Consider the following 23,722-nt stretch of genomic DNA (forward strand, 5'->3'; position numbering starts at 1 on the left):
TCGCGCTAAGCGCCCGGTAAAGCTGCGTACCGACGCGGCAGCATATTCAGTGCCCACCGCACTTGGCCGCTTTCGAGTGTTGGCGGGGTCGCGATGAAAATGATTACCATTGCTTACGGAGTCCCGCGGAGAGGGGCCTGCCCCCCGATGGGCGAAGCAGAGGGGCGAAACGGCAGAGGGGTTTGCGGAGTTTGCGCTCCATGGTGGCTTTTTGGACGTTTGGACGTGGAGTAACGTATCGGGGAGATCATGGAAGTCGACGTCGAGGGAGATTTGCGCTGTGAACTGAAACCTCATTACAACTTCCCTCCCGCTTTCCTCCCCACTCATCGCACCGCACCCTAATCATCCAATGTTCAGCCCTCAACGATTGAGTCGTCCTCTGTCTGCTTTCGATCACGCCGCGCGTCGCTGGACAGCCTTGCCTCTTCGCCCGCTTGCCCCATTACATAATCGTCCAAACGCCTTCTCCTCCTCGCCGCGCAGTCGGCGAGCGGCTCTCTCTTATATCCTGGAACATCCAGGCCTCAAGTTGGGTCAAGCGCGTCGAGCGCTCCCAGCTCATCCTCGACCGTATCCTCAAAGGACCCAAGTCCCCCGACATTATCTTTCTGCAAGAAGTCGCGTCGGAAGTTCGGCGGTCTCTGCTCGACGACCCCAGAGTACGCTCGAGCTTCCTCGCGTCCGACGCGGAAGACGACAAGGATTTCAAGGGCGTACCGTTCGCGACGATGACGTTGCTCTCCAACGAGCGTTTCGTCTCTCCGTCGAACGTGCTCGCCGAGAAGGACGGGAGTGAGGGCAAGGGAGAGGGAAGGGGAGGTTCCAAGATGGTGCTCGACAGCGTCTTTCGCATGACGCTGCCTAGCAGGTACCAGAGGGATGCGCTCTGCGTCAACGTCCGCGACCCAGCCACGCCCGGCAACGTCTTGCGCCTCCTCAACGTCCATCTTGACTCCCTCGACTCGCACTTCAGGCGTGCGTACGAGATATTCCTGCTAGATCGTCTCCTGCGTGAGGGCGGGTGCAGTGGCGGCGTCATCGCAGGGGACTTCAACGCCGTCGAACCTAACGATCTTACGCTCGTCGAGAAATTTGGGCTGGTCGACGCCTGGGTCAAGCTGCATGGGCGGACGACGGGCCGTGATGAAGGGGCTACGTGGGGTGTTGGCGTCGAACTCGAGGACGGACTCGAGCCAGGCAGGTTGGACAAGGTCGTCATGTTGGGTCTGGAGCCTGCCGACATCGAAATCCTCCAACCCGGTCTTGTCGGCCCGAGTACGCCCTGGAGCGACCACTGCGGGCTGCGCTGCACCTTCACGGTCTGATATGGTAAGCAAGCTCTTTCTCGCCTGTTTCGACGCCTATATAACCACCTGCTTCCTCCCTAGACGTCGATAGTCAGAGTGAGAGGTGTTCAATGTTCAACGTGTTGTTCTGTTGGTCTCAATATTGACTCGCTTTGGTCTACGTCCCCATCTCGCTCACCTCTATGTACGTTTTGTATGATGATCCCGCGCCGGTTAGTATAAGTTGCATAGCCGTTGTTTCTTCCTATCTCTCGGATCCTGCCGTAAGCAGATACTTAATGTACGCTACTACTGGACGAGACAGACACATTTCAGGTTCACAACTGCTTGGTTAGCGACGGACGCTGTGTGCCAGCTCTGCGCTGAAGTAATCAACAACGATTGATGAACTGCGGCTGCCACGCTCAGCCGCCATCTCAAGCATTTGTCGTAGAATATAGGTTGGGTCAGCTCATTAGTGCCCTCGCAATGGCGATACCGCTTTTACAACATGGCCAAGCTGAGAAGCTTAAAAGTGCCAGCCAGTATCGCGAGTCAACGCTGAGAGCTCCCAACGCTGAACACTGAAGGCTTAAAACACGTTACGGGACAATTGAGTGGTGATGTTTCAAAAACGTAACGGCCTCTCAGTGGGCGGGCGACATTGAATATGAGACAACTATTGGTATATCAGCCCCCCTTTAACGCCCCCGAGGGCCGAACCCTGTGGTAGGCAGCACACACGGGTATTCTAAGAATCGTGTGAGCTACGGGGAGAGAGAGAGAGAGAGAGCGGTTCGGCGTCTCTCTTTAGGGGGAGATACCCAGGGGAAAGACAAGTCGGGGTCGGAAGTGTCTCAGTCACGGCTTGATGAAGTTTGTATCATTAAAATCTCTTAATAACGCCCGCCTAGCTCAATCGGATAGAGCGTCAGACTCTTAAGGCGGGTGATCTGAAGGCTGCGAGTTCGACCCTCGCGGTGGGCTAGTATCTTTTGCTCTGCATCATTGTAAATTCCATATGTGGAAGTTACGACGCACACGGCCGGATGGTCGAGCCCAGTTGCAACGTACATACGCACGCCGGGACTTTCCTTGAGCTTCCGCCCACGACGTGCGGCCGTGCCGCAGCGTCCTCAAGTCGCACCGCACGGTCCGCTCGTCTGAATCTGCGATCGCGAGTCACGTGCCAGCATCATGCGCAGGAACTTGGGCGCCCATCTCGAGAAGCATCGTCGCTCCCTCCGACCCAGCTTGATGCGAACCACTTACTGGACATCCAACATGGCCGCCAACTTCTCCAACCTTCCTGACGACGTGCTTCACGATATCCTCCTCTGCATGTGTGACTTCCACGACCTTGGCGCCACAATCCGCGTCTCCAAGAACGTGTACGACGTCTTCAACTCCTGCAAACGTCTCGTCGTCCGCGCTGTTTTGCAGAACGTAGCAGGCCCGGCCTGGGTCCAGGCAGCTCGCTTCGCCCACTTTAAGCTCCATGGACGTCTCACAGACGACCTATCAGTCCCCGAAGAGAGCTACTTTGAAGACTTGGACTGGGCGCCGTCGCGCGATATCTTGGATCGCATGGAATATGCTCAAGAAGTGCGCCGCCTGAAAGCTTTTTATAGCCAACGGTACGTCCATTCGGGACTACACACAGGCTCCGTCCGCTGACTGTCGGCTCGCGCCCAGGAACAAGGATCGCAAGTCCCTGCAGAGCGTGCTAGATCCCACGGAAGCAATGAAGTTTGACAGAGCTCTGTATCGCCTGTGGCTCTATGTCGATCTCTATGAAGATTTTGTCGACCTATGCGACGACGAATCCGAATCCGAATCCGATGATGATGATGACGACGACGACGGCTACGACGGCCGCACGCATAAACGGGCCCGTCTCCGAGTCACACAACTCCTCCAGAAGCTGTCCACCGAAGAGCTGCTGGAAGCCATCCACATCAGCTCATTTCTTCAAGAAACGAAGCGCTGGCTCGGCGTCATGCACGCAAACTACAAATACCGTGGTAAGATGGTCCCGCACGTTACGTCTCTCCTGCTGACGAGTTTGCAGCAACCCTCCCAGAGGACGTGCTTGCAGGCGTCCAGACAGCGTTGGAGGTCAGCATCGACATAGGCTTCCCTGCTTTCACCAGTCTCGCGAGCCCCTTGCTTGCCTCCCGGAAGGTCAAGAAGGAGACCATAGACGAGTGTGAAACTTCGCCGACGATCATCCTGGCCACCGTCCCAGGTAGCAAGGATACTTGTGCGTGCATGGCCTCAATCCTTTGAACGTGTTTTTTGACTGACTTTTGGTGCAGGCACCCGTTGTGGGGCCTCAGGCGGTACCAGGCTCATAGGCTCTCCAAGTGCGTGTGCCGGCGTCTCAGCCCCGTCTCCTCTGACACGTTTTCCAGACGCCTGGATTTTCGCGGGAGAGTGCAGGCTGCAAGATCGCAAGCTCCTCCCGGGGCTTCTGATGAGGAACCCTTGGGAGTGCGACGCGATGTATGGCCACCTGTGGCATGGGAACGGAGGCAAGGTCGTCGACGAGGCCGCGCTCTTTCATGAGATGGTCAACCTCGACATGGGCCCGGACGCGGAGTCGTGGTCGAAGGACGGGTGGTACTGCCTCGATTGCATGCGCGAGCTCCATCGACAGCGCTTCATGCAATGGTGGAAGGTCACCAAGGCGAAGAGTACGTGATGCATTTGACTCTGCTGACCGAATGCTGACTTAGTGCCTTCGTTCAGATGGTGCCCCTGTGCTAGATGACTGTTGGTGCGTCGTTTTTGTTCGGGCGATGACTGCACCGGATGGTCACTCAACATCTCCCGGTGACACAGGTACGGCTACAATTGCCGCACGATGATTCACCAGCAAGCACATGCGACGAAGCTAAACGTACGCATATCTCCTCATCGTTCACAAGGGCAAATCTGACGACGATCCTTCGCAGCACTTGTGCACTCCCACGCGGGGAAATGGTGCATAATAAGGTGACAGCTGTGCTCGCAAGGCCTTTGACTCGGGGTCTCTGGAGTCTGGAGTCTGTCAGGGAACACTGTCTCTGTTAAGCGTCCTGTTTTCTTGGCTGTTGAGTGGCATTGTCGGTGATAGATCCTTGCAACATGTGGCTCTGAATCACTCCGGCACGACGACGACTGGACCGACGATGCTCAATCCTGACGTCGGCGCAGCACGTTGGGACTTGGAGATTAGTGGACTTTCACTTCATCGATCGTGCTCAAACCTGTTTGAATGTTTGAATAGCAATCCATGATGATGTGCATCCTTCTCGCGGAATGGACATTATCCCGAACTATGTGCTCTCTGTCAGAAGTCCGAAGCTAGAAGTACAGTGTATCGTTAAATATACAGTCCTATCCCCACCAACCCCGTCACGAGGTTCGGCCCATCGCCAACATCACGATCGCGTACATGTTCGCCGCGAGGATGACGAGGAAGATGAGGTACGCTAGCGATGTAACTATCCCGCCATTCGCGAAGGAGACGTACTGCTCCTCGTCGAACGAAGACGCCTCGGAATCCGAGTCCTGCAGCCTGCGCTCCTGCTTTTCCACGACTACGGCCACCATCCGCCCTCCGTGCTTCTCATCGTCGCCCAGCGGACCGGGTGTCAGCTGCACCTCGTCGATGCTGAGTGGCAGTGACGGCGGCGGCGCAGGGCTCGGCAGTGCGCTGTCGGGCTCGGACGCAGCGGACGCGGACACGTCGTCCGCCTGCGACGTCACGGCGGAAGCACTCGGGGTCGCCGGGTCCGCGGCCGGCTTGCGGACGGACATCACGGACTTGGACGACGTGAGCCAGATGAGCGGCGCCGCGACAAAGGGAAGCACGATCGCGAGCGCGACCTGCGACGCGACGAGCAGGGTGTCGATGCCCGGCCGACCCACGGCGATGGCGACGACGACGGACGGGATCAGGCCGATGAGCCGCGTGATTATGCGGCGGAGGAACGGCTGGCGACGACGAACCGTCGGAGGGGTGAGCGTTGCGGTTCATTGCATCCTGAGATGCAGATGGTACGTACGGACACTCTCCACTCGATGAACCCTTCCGACACGAGCTGGCCCGCGAGGGTCGCCGTGATGCTCGCCGTTTGGCCGGCGCAGAGGAGCGCCAGAGCGAAAATGAAGGCGGCGACTGGGTAGAGGGTTGATAGCATCAGTTCAACTCGCTCTCCGCCTTACGTGAGTCGAACCGTTTGGATCAAACCAACGCACCCTTGCCAATGTTCGCACTGATCAAATCATGGGCGTCGAACAGTCCGGCCGGGACGGCTTTCTGGGACGAATCATCGTCCTTGAAGAAGACGGTGGCTGCAATAACGAGGATGCTGGAACGAAGAAGCTTCAGGAACCGAACCTTCGCCGGTGGGCTCGGAGGGTTTCGCTCACGCTGAATTTATTGGCACGGCAACAGCCAACAGACTGACGATCACATCCACAAGGCCATGAGTGAGGTGGGCCTGGATGAAACTGAGGTCGTTGTTCTCTCGGCCATACTTGTCCCGGTAATCCATAGCTGCCGCTCGCCGCTCGGCCCGCGTGATCGTGAACAATGACTTGAACCATGCAGATAGTTTGCCGCGGATGCCCGGGGCCTCCGGCGTTGATTGAGGGTTGGGGAGCACTAGCTCTGGTCCGATTCTGTCCTGGGTGGCGAGGTATGACCCCAAAAAAAGGGCGTGTGGCATGACGGTTGCTCCGAGAATGCCGACGGCTGAAGCAGCAACGGATGAGTCTCACCCTCAGGAATAGATGCGCAGTCCGTTACCTGTGTAGAGTGCATCTGGGTGGGTCTCGAACAGAGCCTTGGACGGAATGTAGCCCATGAACGCCTGGGACCACACCGGATCCACTCGGACGAGTAGGACGAGGAAACAGACGAAAACCGCAGCGACCTGTGAATGACCGTGAATAACATATAGGTGGGAGAATGTAGCCTACACTCACAAGGGTCATGACGGCATATTCAAAAGTTTTGACGGGCCGGCCACTGCCTCGCGAAGGATCTCCAATAAGAAGGAAGACGAGCACGTCGGAAGCCGTAATAAGTACCGAGACCCAAAGGGGAATTGACGGAAATATGAGGCTGATGCCGATGGCAGACCCAATAAGTTCCGCTATGTCTGTGCTCACGATGGCAATTTCAGAGAGAACGTAGAGCGGGTATAGGACGCCATATCGGATCAGGTACTTGTGCCGTGGCCGGTCGTAGAGGAGCACCCGGCAGTGAGATGCGAGGTCTGACGCGGATATCAGCGTCACGACACGGCCGGACCGCTGGAGTCTAGCTGCGCATACCTAGGCCTGTGACGCAGCCCAGTTTATATGCAAGAGACTGAGACAAATGCGTCAGTGCCCAGCCAAGGAGAACGGGATGGAGGCTCACTTGAAGCACCATCGCGCCGAGGCCGGCCATGAGGACGATGAAGAGCATCGGCCTGTAGCCAAATAGAGACCCCGCCTGGAGGTCTACGCTCCAGTTTCCTCTGGAAACGCAACCTTAGCATGGCATCACGCGGGCGGCCACGGGGATGAGGCGAACTCTAAGAGACTCACGGATCGAAGTAAGCGACAGAGCAGATTATGCCAACTCCGACATGCTTGGTGAGATGGTGGACGACAAGGCGCGCTGTGTAGGCTGCCCGCGCCGACCAGGAGGGCGCACTCCTAAGGGACGCAGTACGGTAGACGGCGTCGCGCTCTGGGTGGTCGAGGAGGGACATCGAGGAGGAAGGAGGCGGGAGGGAGGAGCTCCGGCATGGCGAGAGCAGTACTTGTCGGCACCAGGACAGTGGTAGGAACAGGAGAGCGGTAGCGGGCGTATTATAGCTCGGTTCTCACTGCACTCGCCCGGGCCTCGTCACTGGGAAAGTCGCCGTTCGGTGTGGGACGAATGAGCCCGTGCGCCGTTGCCGCCCTTCCCGAGCCCGCGGCCCGCCCTGCGCCCGCGAGCCACTCGCCTGGCCCCATCCTCCGCTTTCTCCAACCATCACCTCTCCCTCTCGCCGCCGCGCAACGCTGCGATATCGCGCGCACGCAATGGACGTAGACCTCCACCCGGACGACGGCAGCCAGCTCTACTTCATCTGGCACGAATGGATCCAGGTATCTTTCGCTGCACATCCGCCTTGGCGCATGATTCACACCCGCTGTCCAGGCACATGGCCCTCTCACCGCCGAGTCTGCGTTCGAGTATTTCACCAACTCCCAGTTCTACGACAAGCAGAGCAACAACCAGGTCCTGCGCATGCAGACCATGCACACCGGGCAGCTGTTGGAGAACGAGGCTGAGGAGCTCAGGTGCGCCGCTACGCCCGCGATCCCATGACGCGTCTCACACCTTCCCAGGCGATTCACGGGCATTGAGTTTGCGCTCACCCATGCGGAGCCACCCTCGCTGTTTATAATCCACAAGCGCGAACGTCTCTCACCCGACGAAGGTGAGTGAGCAGGTGAGTCTTCTCGCCCTCCCCGTCTGAGCTCCCCGATCGGGCAGTCCGGCCATTGGCCGTGTATTTCATCCTGAACAACCGCATATATCAAGCCCCAGACGTGTACTCCCTCGTCTCAATCAGGCTGGTGAGCCCACGCCAATCCTGCTCGGCCTGCGCACCCTCGCCCATTACGTGACCCGCCCAGCTCGCCTCCCTGCATGCCCTTCAAAGTTCTCTGGACGTCCTCCGCGCGCACCGCCCCGCATACACGCCCCGGACAGGATTTGTCTGGCCGATCGTCGAACCCTCGTCCGGGGACGGTGCAGGGAAGAAGCGGGCCCAAGACGGCGAAGCGGCTCTTGAAACACCAGAGCACGAGAGCGTGCCCGGCGCGCGAGGGCTTGCTTCTTCTGCTTCTGCTTCTGCGTCTGCGTCTGGTGGAGCCAAACGGCAACAGAACAGCATGTTGCTCTTGCACGCAATAACCACGACGAACACCCATGCCCAACAATCGTTCCAGCTCCCGGCAGTCCCATCCGAAGACACCGTCCCAGAAACGCCTGCGCCGGCTCCCAGAGCACGATCGTCCGTCACTCCGGCACCTGCTGCCGGACTCGCTGCCGCAGGGGCTCCGTCCGTGGCCCCCACACCACAAGAGCCAACAAAAGGTCCGCCCGGAGGAGGCAAGAAGAAGAAGAAACGTGAGTTGCGCCACCGCGTGCCCGCTCATTCCCATTTCAACGCACCCTCCTCGCGGCGCAGGGACGGCGACGCTTCCACCACCACCAGCCTAAGGGGTCGCCGTACACGATCAGGTTCGCACGTACGACTGTATGCTCGTCAGAAGCAGCGCGCCACACATCCCACCCCGTCGTGCAGGTACGCAAGTACAACCAATGGTCGCCCTGTCATCGTAGAACTAGTGTACCGTCTATGGAAGTGCCCGCGCACATCGTCCTTCATTGTGCACATCTTCACACGCTCGAAAGACAATCTCGTGCGCAGCACCCAGCGGCGCACACGCAGCTCCTGCCCTGGGAACCGACACCGTGCCGCCAAGTGCACTCCCCGCGCACGCCGACGCCGACGCCGCGGTTGGATAGCCGGAGGCTCCATATCGGGCGCGCGTTGCGTCGTCCAAACCGTCCGTCGCGACGCGAACCCTTGGTCTCGGGGCCCCGCACAGCGCCGCGCGTGCGCGACGCTCCCCCCGCCGCGGGGCCGGGCGCGTGGGGCCACTGCTACCGGGACCGAGCGGGACGAGTGGCAACAGGATCGGGTAGCGGACGACGACGGGCGGCGCTCGCACCCTTTACCGCGCGCCGACGCCAGTGAGCCTGCCGGCGAGCCAGTTGAGCGGGGTCTGGAGGCCGGCGCTGCGCGAGCCGACCGCGCCGCCGCCGCCGAGGGAGAGCGGGTTCGCGGAGGCGAAGGACTCCTTGCGGGCCTTTGCGGCGTCTTGGACTGCGTTTTGCGGTTTCGGGAAGGACGGGGCGCAGGGGAGCGGTTGCGGTGTGGTGCAAGGGGACGTCAGGTCAGCCCGGCGGGTTCAGGGGTATACACGGAGAAAGCGGGGATGCAGGGAAGCAACGGGTGGAGGCTAGAAGCGAGGGAAGAAGGCGACAGGGGACCGGACGTACCGGCGCGGTCTATCTCGTTCACGTTCGTTTCGAGCACGAGCCCGCCTTGGATGACCTCGGCGAGGATGTGGTGTGCCTACGGGGAGGTGGGATGTGTGAGCGTGCGGGCGTGCGGGCGGGAAAGAGGGCAGCCGCGCGGGATCAGGGAAGGCGAAACACGGACCTCGTCAAAGTGGAAGACCAGATCGAGCTCACAGACGTTCTCGAACGCGCCGTCGAGGGACTCCACGAACACCTGGGCGGACACGGCAGTTTGCGGCGATGTTGCCGGCCGACGGGTGACGGCACCAGCAGGAATATTTGGGACAAGGTTGGCGACTTGGCACGAGGGGAGTGGGAAAGGACGTGGACGCACCTGGATGAGGTCGAGGATGCCGAGTTCGCTCTCTGCGCCATCGACGACGAAGACGAAGTAGAGAGTCGCGTAGCTGCGGTAGACGACGCGAAGCTTCTGCGCTGCGGCGTTCGTCTTCGGGTCCTTGGGCTTGAGGAAGGTGTCGAGTTCCGGAGCATCGAGGAAGTTGCAGAGCCCGGCCGGTCGTTGCGAGACCAGAGAGTAGATCTTCTCGACGAGTGCTTGCGGAGCCTGATGTATCGGAGTATAGAACTTGGTCAAACGCGGCACGCCTGACGTGTTGACTGAATGACTGAGCCATGAGCCAGCATTCAGAGAATAGAGGATAAGGAGGTCCTCACAGATCAACACTGCATGTATCATTGCTCTTGCTGTCCACGCACAAACCGAAAGACCTGGAAAGCGGGATGACAGTAACTTGGGCGGTCAGAGTGTGCAGATGAAGCGGATCTGAGAGCAGCTTGGCCGTTCAACGCGCGTCGATGCAGCGGGAACGGCGGCCCGGAATCTGACATCATACTAAGACAGTATAGATGGTTCTACTTTCATTGTCAATCAATGAGCTGACTAGGAATTCTGCTGCATAATTCAAGAAAGGCATCGATAGTTGCTACACGAAACGCGCCCTTCTCCCAAAAAAAGGACAGAAATCAGCGGAACTCAATATCCTATTGGCATTCATTCTGCTTTCCGACAGTATTTGAGCGATAGACATTTTGGGCGGTCCGTAGGCGCATCCTATCCTATGCTTTCATTTTTCTCTCGGGCGGGTCGACAAAAATGTTGCGGATATACAATCGAGTTGGTGCAACAAGAGGAGGACTCGCGTTGACTCGCGTGCATGCATCTTTCCCAAGCGGTAACAGTCATACCCATATCGGAACAAGCGAGCCAGACTGAGAAGAAACCGGGTACTCGAGGGTGTATGCATCGACGGTCTCCCTCGTTATAATATACAGAAGTGTGCTTTGTGAAATATTTTTCTCGGACGAAGGGTTGTGCCACCCACCCTCTTCTTGCTTCCATGACCAACAGTCCACAACGCGCGCTCTTCGTAGAGCGCACGAAGGCAGTCGAGACAGTACCAACCTTGCTGAGGTCTCCCAATAAAAGTCAATGTCATTTTGAAAGATGGTAGCCGAGTCCGCGTCCTCGCGTTTGCCATCGAGCACAGGGCTTTTGACAGCCTTCTATGTATCTGGGAAGTCTTCCGAGAAGGGGGTCACAGCGATCCCTCAGGATAGTCTCTGCGCGTGGTCCTCACTGTAGAATGAGTCGTCGGTTGAGTGGCCAACGTCGTAACTATATCTAGGTTCGCGAGTGAGCCGAATCTCTAGACGTTGAAAGGGGAACGCATGATCATTCCTTCCTATTTCCGTATACATCGCAGTCGTCCTCATAGTGGCCCTTGCGGTCGCTTTCATCTAAAGACACCTCAAACGCGTTAGGGTATTTACACATAGATCCCCGTACGACTCACCTCTGTCCCGCTCCAACAACCACCAGAACATGAACCGCTCCTTGTAGAGCTTTTGCAGACATTTGACGCGTGTCGAGCCATGTCGCAGAACATGGTGACTTCAGCGTTTTGCACGCTGTCATTGAGCGCATGGTTGATGATCACTTCGCATCCGCAACCATGACCTGGCAGAAGGCTGGGGAGAAGGCCGCAGTGCTCCCTCACCCGTGAGTATCCGCATGTCTGAGACGAGGCCAAAGTGTGTTTGCGAGGGCGAGTCGACGAAGGAGACCACCCGGCTGACCAGGAAGTCCAAAAAGGTCACCCCCATTGGTTTCTTGCCGCAGAGGGTGCCTACCCGTAACACTAGTCAGCAAAGCAAAAGGAGTCAAGTGAGGCCACGAACTTACGGGGCGTTTACATATTCGACGCCGTGCTCAGGATCGCACTAGTAGTAAGGCTCGAATCACACTGGAGGTACTTGATGGTCCTCTTCATTACAACACCGGCTCGGATGAGAGCCCCGTCTACGACGTCCCACACCGTGGATAACGCGTCGACTGGAAGGCCGTTGAAACAACCCGGGCCACCTTCTCCTTCAAGGCCACGATCCTCGGGTTCGTCAAGAACAGCGACGGGAAGGTGTTTCCTGCATTCCCGCACGACCGTCGGTCAGTTCAGAGGCAAAAAAAGGTGCTTCAGTCCCGCTCACCGCGATGGGCACAACTTTCTGATGTGGCCAGCAGAACGCCTGAGTGACCATTCGTCCCACACGCTGCAGCCCCATCGTCTCCTGGACAGAGCGCGCGCTCAAAAGGCGCGCTCCGGGAGCACTCTTTTCCTGCCTTTTCTGCTCTTCAAGGAGGTTTTTTCGCCGCCTCGTCCTCGTCCTTAGAGTCCCCCTCAGCCCCACGCAGGCCGGATGGGACTCCGAACAGACCCGTCTCGAGCATCTCCACATACATAAAGTCAGACGCGGTAGAAGGCCCGGTCAAACCGAAGCGTCTCCACGGGATCGAGCCAGCCGTCCTCGTACCTGGGCAGGAGCGGACGCGAGGTGAGCACGGGAAAAGCCCTCAAACGAGATCAGGAGGGGTGGCGACGCACTTCATCTCGCGCGCATCCGCCGCGCGGGCGGCAGCCAATACATCCCACAGTATGCGTTCGGGGACCCTATCTCAGCTGGATCGGCGAAGCGTCGCGCCTCGGAGTCGGGGAGCGCCGCGCGCGGACGTCGCCGTGCCGTCCTCGCTGAGCAGTGAGGTGGTGGTGGGCGAGGCGGACGGCGGGCGCGAACGCGGGGCGGATGGGCGGCATGCAGCGCCGCGGCTTGTGGACCGTAAAGACCTGGGATGTCCGTTTACAGACGCGGATGGCGGTGGCAACGGGGGAAAAGCCGGGGACGTGTGTGAGGATCTTGTGGATGAGGCTCCAGAATCGGAGGGCGGAGTAATTTGCAGGCATCATTGTCGTGGTCCGTGCAGTGGGAAAGGGGAACCGCGAGGTGAGTAGCCCGTCTACGGGACCGCTGTGGCGGATCGCCGGCGAAGCCTTCGGACTGGCCTCGGTACCAACGAGATGATGGTGGTCTTGTGGAAGGCGCTATGGTCGAAAACACGCTCGTATCATGCACGTGATCGTGTCTGGATCGAATTCACTGAAGTGCTCAAGCGTGAACTTTGGCACAGAGTCGTCGAATTATCGTCAATAGATTAGACGACCCAGTTCACTTATATTGGGGCAAGTACTCCAGCACGGTACACACTAAGCTAAAAACAGTGTATGCAAAAGCCCACCTAGCTCCGAGCCTGGATGTGCTGTGTCAACGTAGGGATCGAGCCTCGCCCGTTTGTCATATTTAAAAGTGTCAGTCAAAGATATATTTGCAAGGATCTGTGACCAACAGTGCCCATCAACAGCAAGAAAACAGCGCGTGACAGAGACATGGTTGTTCAACAGACTCCAGACTCCAGAGACCACCAGTCGAAGTCCTTGCGATTACAGCTGTTACCCTCTTATGCACCATTTCCCCGCGTGGGAGTGCACAAGTGCTGTGAAGGATCGTCGTCAGATTCGCCCTTGTGAACGATGAGGAGATATGCGTACGTTTAGCTTCGTCGCATGCGCTTCTCTGTGGGTCATCGTGCGGCAATTGTAGCCGTACCTATATCGCCAAAAGATGTTGAGCGACTATCCAGCGCAATCATCGCCCGAACGAAAATAACGCACCAGCAATCATCAAGCACAGGGGCACCATCTGAACGAAGGTACAAAGTCAGCATTCGGCGGTGGTGAGCGGCGGTCAGCGGAGTCGGATCCATCACGCACTCTTCTCCTTGGTGACCTTCCACCATTGCATGAAGCGCTGCCGATAGAGCTCGCAAAAGCACTCGCGGCAGTACCACCCGTCCTTCGACCACGACTCCGCGTCCGGGCCCATGTCGAGGTCGACCATCTCATGAAAGAGCGCGGCCTCGTCGACGGCCTTGCCTCCGTTCTCATGCCACAGGTGGCCATACATCGCGTCGCACTCCCACTGGTTGCTCATCAGAAGCCCCGGGAGGAGCTTGCGATCTTGTAGCCTGCACTCTCCCGCAATAATCCAGGCGTCTGGAAAACGTGTCAGAGGAGACGGGGCTGAGACGCCGGCACACGCACTTGGAGAGCCTATGAGCCTGGTACCGCCTGAGGCTCCACAACGGGTGCCTGCACCAAAATTCAGTCGAAAACACGTTTAAAGACTTGGGGGCCATGCACGTACAAGTATCCTTGCGGCCAGCGACGGTGGACAGGATGGTTGTTGGCGAAGTTTCATACTCGTCTATCGTCTCCTTCTTGACCTTCCGGGAGGAGAGCAAGGGTCTCACAAGACTGGTGAAATCAGGGACGTCCGAGTGACTGCTGACCCGCACCGCTGCCTGGATGCCGGCAAGCACGCCCTCAGGGAGGGTTCCTGTAAACTCATCAGCAGGAGAGACGTAACGTGCGGGACCATCTTACGACGGTATTTGTAGTTTGCGTGTACGACGCCGAGCCAGCCCACCGTCTCTTGGAGATATGAGCCGATATGGATGGCTTCCAGTAACTCTTCGGTGGGCAAACTCTGGAAAAGTTGTGTGACTTGGGCATGCGCCTGTTTGTGCTTACGGTTGTCGTAGCCGTCGTCGTCGTCGTCGTCGTCGTCATCATCCTCATCGAACCCGCCGCGGTATAGGTCGATGAAATCTTCATAGAGAGCGGCCCAGAGCCACAAGCGATACAGAGCTCTGTCAAACCTCATTGCTTCCACGGAATCTAACATGCTCTGCAGGGACTTGCGATCCTTGTTTCTGGGGGGGCCGACAGTCAGCTCGACGGACGGTGCCTCTATGCAGTCCCGAATGGACGTACCGTTGGCTATAGAACGCTTGCAGGTAGCGCACTTCTTGAGTATATTTCATGCGACGCAAAATATCGCGCGATGGCGCCCAGTCCAAGTCTTCAAAGTAACTCTCTTCGGGGAGTGGTGGGTCGTCTGTGAAAGGTCCATAAAGCCTGATGTGGGCGAAGCGGGCTGCCTGGACCCATGCCGGGCCTGCTACGTTCTGCAATACAGCGCGGACGACGAGACGTTTGCGGGAGTTGAAGACGTCGTACACGTTCTTGGAGACGCGGATTGTGGCGCCGAGGTCGTGGAAGTCACACATACAGAGGAGGGTGTCGTGAAGCACGTCGTCAGGAAGGTTGGAGAAGTTGGCAGCCATGTTGGATGACCAGTAGGTGGCTGGGTCTCGGTGGCGGGTATGAGCGAGAGGGAGGCCGTTATATGGCACGAAGTGAGGGAGTCACGATGACGCCCCTAGTGTCGCTCCCTGAGCGGATACAGCCACGGGCGCCAGAGGCGGTCCCGCGCCGCGAGATGATACGAGGCACGTGACTTGATACCTGCGTGGACAGATCTGGACAGATCGGGGTCCGGCCCGCAGGGATGCTGCGCTCGCTGCCAAGCTCGGGAAAGCAGGTCGGAGCGGGGAGATCAGAATGAGACAGGCGGGCCGTGTGGTGGGCCTCGAGGAGGGAGCGGCAGGGGCGGAGGTGGTCGAGGAAAGGCCGGGTGGAGAGTGGGCAGCAGCGACTTGGCTTGTGCTTGGCAGTAACGGAGCTATATCTGGGCGGGCTGGTTGAATGATGTGTTCTATTGCGGGCGGAGAAAGCTGGGCGAAGGACGGCGGGCGGGTCCGGGAGGCGCGCTCCGGACAGCAGACGACGCAGCGGGCGCGGCGGTGGCGAAGAGGGGCTGGAGGAGCAAGGCCTGCAAAAATAGGCGGACGACAAGCCTCCGTCTGCCAAATCCGGCGTGCCAAGCCAACCTCCCCAGGAATAGCCACACCGCCCATGCTTATTTCGGGGACCCGCCACGGTCCACTCCTCCTCCTCCTCCTCCTCCTACCTCCTCCTAGCACTTTGCTCTCCTGCCCACGCCCACCGTGCACCGCCCGTCTGCGCGCCCTCGCGAACGGCATGGGTCGCTCGCGGGCAGGGCGAGGAGTGCACGAGACGCGGGACAGGCAGGGTGGGACGGGTTCCGAGCAAAGCTTGGCACGCTAATTTTACTTACTCTCCAGACGGAGGGCAAAGATAGTGCTCAGACTTGGCTTCGCTCAAATACGCTCCCTGCGCCCAGTCTCGTCACCAAGCCCGACCCCTCCTCAGCCTGCCCCACTCGACCCATGGCCACCCTCCCGTCCCCGCCACCACACGCCCTCTCGCCCGAGCCCGCCTACTCCCGCCTCCCGCACCCGCACCCAGACCTCACCATGAAGGCTCTCCTGGCCTCCTCCCTCCGAGTCCTCGACCAGGTACGCGCCGGCCCGCCCGCGCCTGCACCGCTCTCCCGCTCACGCACCTGGACCCACAGCCGCCCCCGCCCACCCTCCGCGAGATCCTCGAGGCATACAAAGCCCGCGGCGACGGTGACCGCGACATGCTCCTCGCCATGCTCAACGCAAAGAGCGCAGAGGACCAGGTGAGCTGCCCCCAACCTTTACACTCCCCTGCACGTGCTCATCCTCCTCCTAGCGACTCGCGTCTCACGCCACCCTCCACCGCACCCTGCTCGACTTTTACCACGCCCCGCCCCTCCACCCCGTCCCGCCCATGCTCGCCATGCAGCTCTCGGACGGCCCCCATTCCGCCTCGTCCTCCGCGTACCCGCACCCGCACCACTTCCCGTCCCCCCCAGCGTCCTACCACCACTCCCCGCCCGCGCTGCACGACGACCCCGCGTACGTGCGCCGCCACCACTCGCGCTCGCCCTCCGCCGCGCGAGAGCCCCGCCCCTCGACCTCTTCCACCGGCCAGGTCCCACGAAAACGCCGCCGCACGTCCCGGTCGCCCCCGCCCCGCACGCGCGCTTCGCCTACGCCCTACGCACGTCACCACCACCCACACGACGCGCTCCCTCCTCTGCCGTACTCACCGACATCATCCGGGGGCTCGCCACGGTCGCGCGAGTCGATGGCGATCAACTCCCTCCTGCTCACGTCGCATTCGCGCGATGAGGACGGGCCAGTGCGGCACACGAGCTCCGAACGGAGCACGTCGATGGGTTCGCGAGATCGATGATCGTCGGCCGCTCGAGTTTGTGTCCTTTCGGGTCTTCTGTCGTCGCTGCACGATGGGTTGTACGATACCGTATCTTAGCACCCCTCTAGTCGCTCTCGCCCGCCCTGTTCTCGGGCTGTATGTGCCCGCCGTCGTCCCCGTCTGTCGGTCGGTCGTGTGTTGTCTGTCAAGGTCTCTCTGTCCATCTCCTGTATCACGCCGCGCACAGCGCTCTCTGTATCATACGCAGTGCCCGTCGAGGCCCCGCGGCCTCGACCGAGCAACCTAATACTCTGCGTCCCTTTGGGCACGCCCGCGAATTTACGTGTGCCCAGCCGTGGATCAGCGCAGCGTCCGCGTGCCGTCGTACGTGTCGCCGTGGACGTCGCGCGCCGCCAAGGTCCAAACGTCGTGCCCATCGATGGGCCCCGCGCGGCCGCGGCGGTCAGCAGGGCTATAATTATCGGCCTCCAAGAGCTCTCGCGCGCCCGACAACCGTGGGCGAGGCAGCCGCGCCGTCTCTTGGCGTGATTCCCACCGCGGCCGGCACCTTGGCGGCGCGGACCCCCGGCCGAGGCCTTGGCGCGCGGCGCGCAGAGCTTGCGGGGGTTGGCTTGGGAGTCGGGAACGCTCTGATCTTCGACGGGCCTGATAGGCTAAAAGCGAAAGGCTCTGCGTGTGCGGCGGCGGGCCAAAGAAAGACGAGGTGGCAGCTGTGTCTGACAGACTCCGACGGCGTCGAAACGTGGGGGGACGCGTCGGGCCTTCGAAGCTTCGAGCTTCAGGCCCATCAGGCCCGGAGGCGGCGCCGGTGCGCAGCGCGGCTGGAAGGACGAGGACGAGGACGAGGATGAGCGCGGACCACACACGCCTCGGGCTTGTCTGGTCGGGCCCTGGCTGCTCCTTGGTGTCTGGAGTCCGACTCTGGATGGCGGCCGCTGGCTGGACGGAGGAGATGGGCGCACGAAGACGCGCGTTCGGTCCCGGGACGCAGCGGGGCGGGGCGTGCTGTTCCGATGTGCGCGGAATGAAAACAACGACGAACGCTTGTGAACACGGTCCGACGAGCAGACACTCAGACGAGCGTGGTGCCGGAGACGCCCGGGATCCGGGCCGGTGTGGCCGGGGCAAGCGCAGTCACCGCCGCAGTCGTTGGACGACCTTGGTTCTCGACATCCTCCAACGCATCTTGACACAACGTGGCTGGGCACAACGAGATCCACCGCAGCAGCGTATTCCGTGTTCACATGCTCTCGAGCTTCTTGAACCGTGATTTCCAGAGACTGTTGGCTGCGGACAGCTGCGTCGAAGCTGCGTCGGCGATTGTACTGCAGGAATCAACGCAGACCTTGCGAAGCATATGGAGAAGAGACACAAGTACCTCTGCGCCGCAGCCGAAGACCACACCCAGATACGATGCATACAGTGAGTTCGTGCTGCGGCATCGGGTCCGCTACTACTGTGCCAATGGTGTATTTTGACTGTCGCTGACTCGCCCACGCACGCAGTTCTGCGCCGTCGCACATTTTGAAACGTCTGTCATGGTGAGCGCATGCCTGTGGCGAGCGAATGACGGCCGGTGTCTTACCTTCTCCCGCGCCAGAGACGTTGGTCAGCGCGAACGCCCTGCGTGCCAGAGTCGAACTCGGTGAGTCGAGCCGAACCATATACATCGCTGCCTGCTCACCCCAAGGCGTTCCGGAGCGAACAGACCCGTTTCGTGGCAATGACATGTCCATCCACGCTGGTTCAAACCACACCCGTGGACGGACGGATAACTTCCGCACGGTATGCTTCGACGACAGCAGTCTCGGGTCTCCACTCCGCTCTCGGCCGCCTCATGTCTTCGGACCGCCTGACAGTCACCGGTGGTTCTCAAGCCGCAACAAATCCTCAGAGCCTCCGTCTCACCGTTCCCTTCACAATGGAGCGAGAACCCTTGAAGACCCTTCGCCGTCTTGTGGCGTTGCCGTGAGGCACATACACGTGAACCTTGCTGCTTGGGGCGCGGCGCGCGTGCATCGAATGCATTTTGCGTTGGATGCATTCAACACCCTGGATCCAGGTTTTCTCCAGACCGTTCCCGTCCCCCCTGTTCCCTGGGGTCGGCACGAGTTCTATCCCATCCCACGGTGTAGTGGGTTCATTCCCGTCCACCCTCCGCCGCCCGAGCTCACACGTCCCGCCTCGTTTTCACGGTAGCCCGACGGCGAATACACTCCTCCAGACGCCACGCGCGGGCGCACCAAGCGACCATCTCCGCCTCCCCGATAATCACCATCTATGAAGGCGCGATCCAGACACCGGCCTTCCTGGATAGAACGGACATGAGCCCCCGATGCCGCTCCCCCGTCGCGCGGAAGGCAGCCCAGCCGCATTCCTAGTACCACTCGCCACAGGGTCGCCAAACCTTCGCCAGCCGTCCGGACACGCGACGCGCGGATCCTCGAACGCGATCCCCCAATCGCCGGCACGAGCGGGACGCCCATCTTTTTTACCCCCTCCCTAATTCCCGAAAGAAGAGATCGCGGCCCGCCGCGCTACGCTCGTCCGTGTGTGTGCGCGCGCGATCCGTGCACCGTGCGCGGCGCGTGCGCCAGGGTCTGTCTGTCCGTCCGTCTGTGGACGCAGACCTCGTCCAGTACTGATCCCGACGAGGACCCTGCCGCGTGCCTCCCCGAGAGCCCGCAGACTGCGCATTCCCTCCGACGCGACGCCTTCCATCGAACGGCGCTGTGTGGGCGCGGGCGCGATGCACGCCCGCGGGCTCGCGCGGGACGCCCTTTCATCCCCGTACCTCCCTGGTGACGGGGCGCATCGAATCACCACGTCTCCGAGGACCGCTCGCAGGTCGGCGTCGTGATTGAGGGGCACGAAGCCCGCCGGGGCGTCATGGTTCTATGGATGGTAAGCAGACCTTGCACGTATATGTGCGCAACGCTTTGTAGTTTTGCGGCGTTATCATGTTCTAATTTGTAGGCGGAGTGATCCGTGGATCCGATTGATCAATTGACAGGCTTAGCTCGATTTTCGACGGTGATAGCATCGCAAGCGGCGTGCCATCCTCATGAGTCGCCAGCACATTCTCATCGAGACCTGTTGAGATGGACCGGGTAGACTTCGATCCGTCAAGACGAGCTCATCCGGAACAACTCGATGACGACCACGCGCAGCGGGGCGTAGATTCCAGAGACGGTTGTCGCTCCATTCCCACAGGAGTCCGTAACTCTGAACGCGAGGAGCTGGAAACCACAGCCGTCACGTGGGAACGACTCACCCGCTACATATCCCTGTTTTCGAATCCGGACCCGAGGCACTTTCGGCGCAGAAAACGCGCCCCCGAGTGATCTCAGGACCCGCGGCTAAGTTGTCGAACGTAGGCTCAGGTTCAGCGGGGACCACGCGGTCTTCTCGGGATAGCATCCAAGTACATGTAAACGCATCAGCAGGGGGTACCCATAGTCTTGATGTAGACGGACTTGGGACGTCATGGAAAACACAGTCATGTATAAGAAAGTAGGACGCTTGGTCGAAAATATGGTATTCATCAAAGACCGCATGCGCCTCGCTCCACTGTGCGTTGGCAATGAATACCATCGTCGAGATTCCCAGATGTTCTAAGCTGGAGTAGGCAATGTCAAGCATCCATGTTCAAGGATATGTTCAGCGCGTTCGCACATCGTATAAGGAAGCACGTTCACGTTCGCGGACGCCCCACAATGAGACAAGCCAATAGGAGCAGCAAAACCGAGACAAACCCACCAGGTTACGCGATGACGTGTCTTGAAGAGCCCCTAGATGTCGCAACCAGCACAATACCTGTGTGACACCATGCACCGCACCTGCACTTAGTGCGCGGGATACAAAAGCTCAGTGACCCAAAAAAACTTCATGCTTGAGTCGACCTAGATGGGAAACACAAAGAGCTTTGACTGTTTGGAGTCGGACATGCCGTGGGCTGCAGCACTGCGAGAGTTGGGATTAGGAGAGTGCTGAGGATGTTGAGACGATGTGCATGTATGGGACGGGTTGGCACTCGCCTCTGGCACTGATCGTTCGGGACACGCGGCTGCAGATGACGTCAACACTGTCTCGCCGCCCGCCATCCACGCGGCATGCGGCATTCCAGGAGCGGTTTGCGCATCGATGTGTAGGAAACCATCAATTGCGGGCCTAATATTAGGGGCCTTGCAAGTGTCTGGACCTGGCCAAGTTCGGGCTACGCGGCGCGCGCGGCCTCCTTCCTCGTGGCACTTTTCAATGCGTTTTGCTTTACGTTCTTGTCTTGATCAATTGCACGGACAGCGGTACGACCCGATGCGCGCGGGATGTTTGTAGTCTCCCCGAATCATAACTCCTCCGAAGCGTTCATGTTCGAGCGCGCTCCGCGTGTCGCTCGTCCAGGATTTATGGTTGTATGAACCATCTACTAGTATTGATCCCGACTGAATCTCAAATGCCCTCCAGGGACTATATGTGCGGCGCCCGCCGCCTTCGCCCCGACCCAGTTCCATCGAAAGGCGTACGCGTGTCAGGGCGACCGGGGCACACGCGGGACGCCCTTCATTCCCGTATCTCCTCTCACTGAAAGCCGCTCCTTCCATCGGGTCGGCGTCGGCAGATATCAGACTCGACTGGAAGCCCGCGGCACTTTGTGCTATGTAAGTACACACCGGCGCCGGGTACAAGCTCGAGACCACCCGCGACGACACTTAAGGGTTCACGTGCCGTCTTCCGTCCTTCCGATTTCTGCGCTGTATGTAGGGTATCATTGACATTGCAAGATTCCGGACGCTCTATCACCTCCACCGTTCCGCCCGTGCGCATCATCGTACACCCGCGCCCGACGATACTCCTCGTACATACATACATGCGGTCGTGAGGGTCGTAATCGTAGAATACATGATACATGACATGATAAATCATCGGAGAGCCTCGACCTATAGATAGACGACGGATAGATAGGACTCCCCTGCCACGCGCCGCTCAGATACGCATATGTGGACGCGTGCGCGCGCGGCCGCCCAGAGCGAGAGCGTGGAATGCTGGGCGTCGATAATAAACATGTGGCTCTACCGCGTGCCGGTGGCGTCGGGGAGACGGGGAAGGCGACGATAGGACCTTGCGTCACCGATCCCCGTGTTCTTGCGCCAGGACGCTCAGAGGCGGAAGAAGCGAGACGACTTGAGCGGCCGTGCGGTCGCGGAGTCGGTCTTGCTGGTGGCCTCGGCGCTGGCGCTAGCGCTCTGCTCCTTGCCCGAGGTCTTGCACGCGCCGGAGTCGGTCCAGACGTCGCTCGTGCCTGCGGAGAATGACGGACACCCGGGAGGTGAGCAGGGGAGTGTCGGCAAATAGGGAGGGGAGCTTACTGCTCGGCGTCTCGTCCTGCGTCCACCACTTCGCCGTCCACAGGTGGCCGCTGTGAGAGAACACAACAGGGGACGGTAGCAAAAGGGGCAACGAGAACAGACGCGGGAAAATTCCGAACGAGGCAGCAGGAGCGAAATGACCGAGAACCAAAGTGTACGAAAGGGCGCGAAGGCGAAGGCGAAGGCGAAGGCGAAGGCGAAGGCGAAGGTGAAGGTGAAAGGCGAAGGCGGGGTCGGGGCGCGTCAACAGGCTTGCCGGCGAGTCGAGCCGCGGGGACGATGACGCACTTGTAGGTCACCTGCTGGCCGCCGTTGTACGCGATCGAGGAGTCCCAGGCGGCGACACCCGCGCAGTTGCCGGTGCCCGACGTCGGCGCGCTCCCCGCGCTGGTGGTTGTGCTCGAGGGCGCGTTTCCTGCGCAGGCGCTGACTGTCCGAGTCGCGGACCGGGCGGAAATGAAACAAGAATTAAAACAACAGACATTGCGATCAGAACGGGGAAGTCGGTGGGAGAGGAAATGAAGACGCACTAGGCTGCCAGTCGCCGTTCATGTCCGCCTTGGGCGCACCGGAGGCATACCACTTCGCCTGGGAATCCATGGCGGCAAATCAGCGAGTGAACCCCCGGGGGTATGCGAACGCGGGAGGCTTACCTGCCATATGTAACTGTGCACAGGAACATCGACCAAAATGAGCTCGTCTGCAGGACCAGCAAGAATTTTTCTTGTTCACGCACCCGTTGTAAGAGACCTGGCTCCCACCAGGGTAGGTGCCGCTAGCCGACCAGGCCACCGCAGAGCATGCAGGGAACTCGAAGCCAGTGCCCCCGGCGGCGACTAGCGCACTCTTGGCTGCCGCGTCGTACCGGTTGTTCGCTGACAAAGCCAGCTCTTCAGCCCCCGACGCTAACTCGTTTCGTGTACCGGGCGGTGCTCACCATACGCCTGCGAGGCATCCCACATCATAACCCCTGAAGAAAAAAGAAAGTTGAGCCACACGAGCGTCCAACGACGGGCTTCAGGGCCGTGCGGGCTACTGACCTCCGAAAGAGGGGAACCGGTCCCGGGTCTTCGCGAGGATCGTGGCCAGGGTCGACGGATCCACGTATCCGGAGCCCGCGGCGGTTGATGACGCGGGCGCGCCGACGTAGACCTTGACGTTCGGGTTTGGACTGCTCCTCGCCCAGATGTCCCTGGGCGATGCGCGCACAGCCTGAGACAAATCCGCCGGGCCAAGTGAAAGAGAGCAACTCCTCACCAGAGACCAAAATTAAAGCCCTAGTACGGACGGCGATTGAGCGGACATGTGACGGATGTTTCAGAAGGCTGGGAAGCACTTACGTTCGAGCTGTTGTAAACGTTCAGTCCGCAGGGGTTGTTGTCTGGGCGAGCGTGCGAAGCCAAGCTGTGAGGATCGCCCGCAGATTGGTAAAGGCTCCGGGAGAGACGTACAGAACTGGACGTAAACGGCGTCGAAGGCGACGGAGTTTAGGGTGCTGCCGAGAGATGCGTCGGGGTATACGCATTGGGAGCACCGGTGATGTAGTATCTGTCGCACGACATA

The 23,722-nt window shown here is 59.8% G+C and overlaps 8 protein-coding genes and 1 non-coding gene across 9 annotated transcripts; 5 read left to right on the top strand and 4 right to left on the bottom strand.

Annotated features, from left to right (window-relative positions):
* Window positions 1-352: 352 nt before the first annotated feature.
* Window positions 353-1,328, top strand: BXZ73DRAFT_93396 (Endonuclease/exonuclease/phosphatase; the record flags this gene model as incomplete). Its single annotated transcript, XM_048026658.1, has 2 exons — window positions 353-455; window positions 487-1,328. 2 exons carry the CDS (start codon window positions 353-355, stop codon window positions 1,326-1,328), a joined length of 945 nt encoding a protein of 314 aa, XP_047871417.1.
* An 865-nt stretch (window positions 1,329-2,193) lies between these two features.
* Window positions 2,194-2,276, top strand: BXZ73DRAFT_t206. Its single transcript has one exon. It is a non-coding gene; the product is annotated as a tRNA-Lys (tRNA).
* Window positions 2,277-2,573: 297 nt separating this feature from the next.
* Window positions 2,574-4,282, top strand: BXZ73DRAFT_108002 (uncharacterized protein; the record flags this gene model as incomplete). Its single annotated transcript, XM_048017052.1, has 8 exons — window positions 2,574-2,926; window positions 2,985-3,313; window positions 3,361-3,552; window positions 3,608-3,655; window positions 3,704-3,985; window positions 4,041-4,068; window positions 4,134-4,191; window positions 4,247-4,282. The coding sequence occupies 8 exons, from the start codon at window positions 2,574-2,576 to the stop codon at window positions 4,280-4,282; spliced, it is 1,326 nt and encodes a 441-aa protein (XP_047871418.1).
* A 406-nt stretch (window positions 4,283-4,688) lies between these two features.
* Window positions 4,689-7,042, bottom strand: BXZ73DRAFT_56991 (natural resistance-associated macrophage protein; the record flags this gene model as incomplete). Its single annotated transcript, XM_048021534.1, has 9 exons — window positions 4,689-5,270; window positions 5,342-5,454; window positions 5,535-5,647; window positions 5,709-6,033; window positions 6,088-6,214; window positions 6,267-6,559; window positions 6,618-6,654; window positions 6,706-6,805; window positions 6,876-7,042. The coding sequence occupies 9 exons, from the start codon at window positions 7,040-7,042 to the stop codon at window positions 4,689-4,691; spliced, it is 1,857 nt and encodes a 618-aa protein (XP_047871419.1).
* A 316-nt stretch (window positions 7,043-7,358) lies between these two features.
* BXZ73DRAFT_25002 (MED6-domain-containing protein) lies at window positions 7,359-8,537 on the top strand (the record flags this gene model as incomplete). Its single annotated transcript, XM_048017705.1, has 5 exons — window positions 7,359-7,424; window positions 7,477-7,619; window positions 7,668-7,759; window positions 7,816-7,898; window positions 7,959-8,537. Coding segments are annotated over 5 exons (963 nt in total), but the record flags the coding sequence as incomplete, so codon positions are not given.
* A 528-nt stretch (window positions 8,538-9,065) lies between these two features.
* On the bottom strand, window positions 9,066-10,111 carry BXZ73DRAFT_57025 (Adaptor protein complex sigma subunit; the record flags this gene model as incomplete). The annotated part of the gene is made up of 5 exons (XM_048021539.1): window positions 9,066-9,217; window positions 9,394-9,469; window positions 9,557-9,628; window positions 9,749-10,032; window positions 10,090-10,111. 5 exons carry the CDS (start codon window positions 10,109-10,111, stop codon window positions 9,066-9,068), a joined length of 606 nt encoding a protein of 201 aa, XP_047871421.1.
* A 2,269-nt stretch (window positions 10,112-12,380) lies between these two features.
* BXZ73DRAFT_82784 (uncharacterized protein) lies at window positions 12,381-14,950 on the bottom strand (the record flags this gene model as incomplete). Its single annotated transcript, XM_048023790.1, has 8 exons — window positions 12,381-12,809; window positions 13,314-13,371; window positions 13,437-13,464; window positions 13,536-13,817; window positions 13,866-13,913; window positions 13,969-14,160; window positions 14,208-14,536; window positions 14,598-14,950. The coding sequence occupies 8 exons, from the start codon at window positions 14,948-14,950 to the stop codon at window positions 12,381-12,383; spliced, it is 1,719 nt and encodes a 572-aa protein (XP_047871422.1).
* Window positions 14,951-15,916: 966 nt separating this feature from the next.
* Window positions 15,917-16,811, top strand: BXZ73DRAFT_108006 (uncharacterized protein; the record flags this gene model as incomplete). Its single annotated transcript, XM_048017053.1, has 3 exons — window positions 15,917-16,045; window positions 16,105-16,212; window positions 16,266-16,811. 3 exons carry the CDS (start codon window positions 15,917-15,919, stop codon window positions 16,809-16,811), a joined length of 783 nt encoding a protein of 260 aa, XP_047871423.1.
* Window positions 16,812-21,949: 5,138 nt separating this feature from the next.
* BXZ73DRAFT_108007 (glycoside hydrolase superfamily) lies at window positions 21,950-23,653 on the bottom strand (the record flags this gene model as incomplete). Its single annotated transcript, XM_048017054.1, has 11 exons — window positions 21,950-22,092; window positions 22,160-22,209; window positions 22,448-22,589; window positions 22,690-22,747; window positions 22,813-22,825; window positions 22,896-23,034; window positions 23,097-23,129; window positions 23,200-23,351; window positions 23,417-23,436; window positions 23,500-23,540; window positions 23,611-23,653. Coding segments are annotated over 11 exons (834 nt in total), but the record flags the coding sequence as incomplete, so codon positions are not given.
* Window positions 23,654-23,722: the final 69 nt, after the last annotated feature.

This window comes from Epithele typhae, assembly GCF_022376455.1.
Source record: "Epithele typhae strain CBS 203.58 chromosome Unknown BXZ73scaffold_135, whole genome shotgun sequence".
NCBI classification, from domain to species: domain Eukaryota; kingdom Fungi; phylum Basidiomycota; class Agaricomycetes; order Polyporales; family Epitheliaceae; genus Epithele; species Epithele typhae.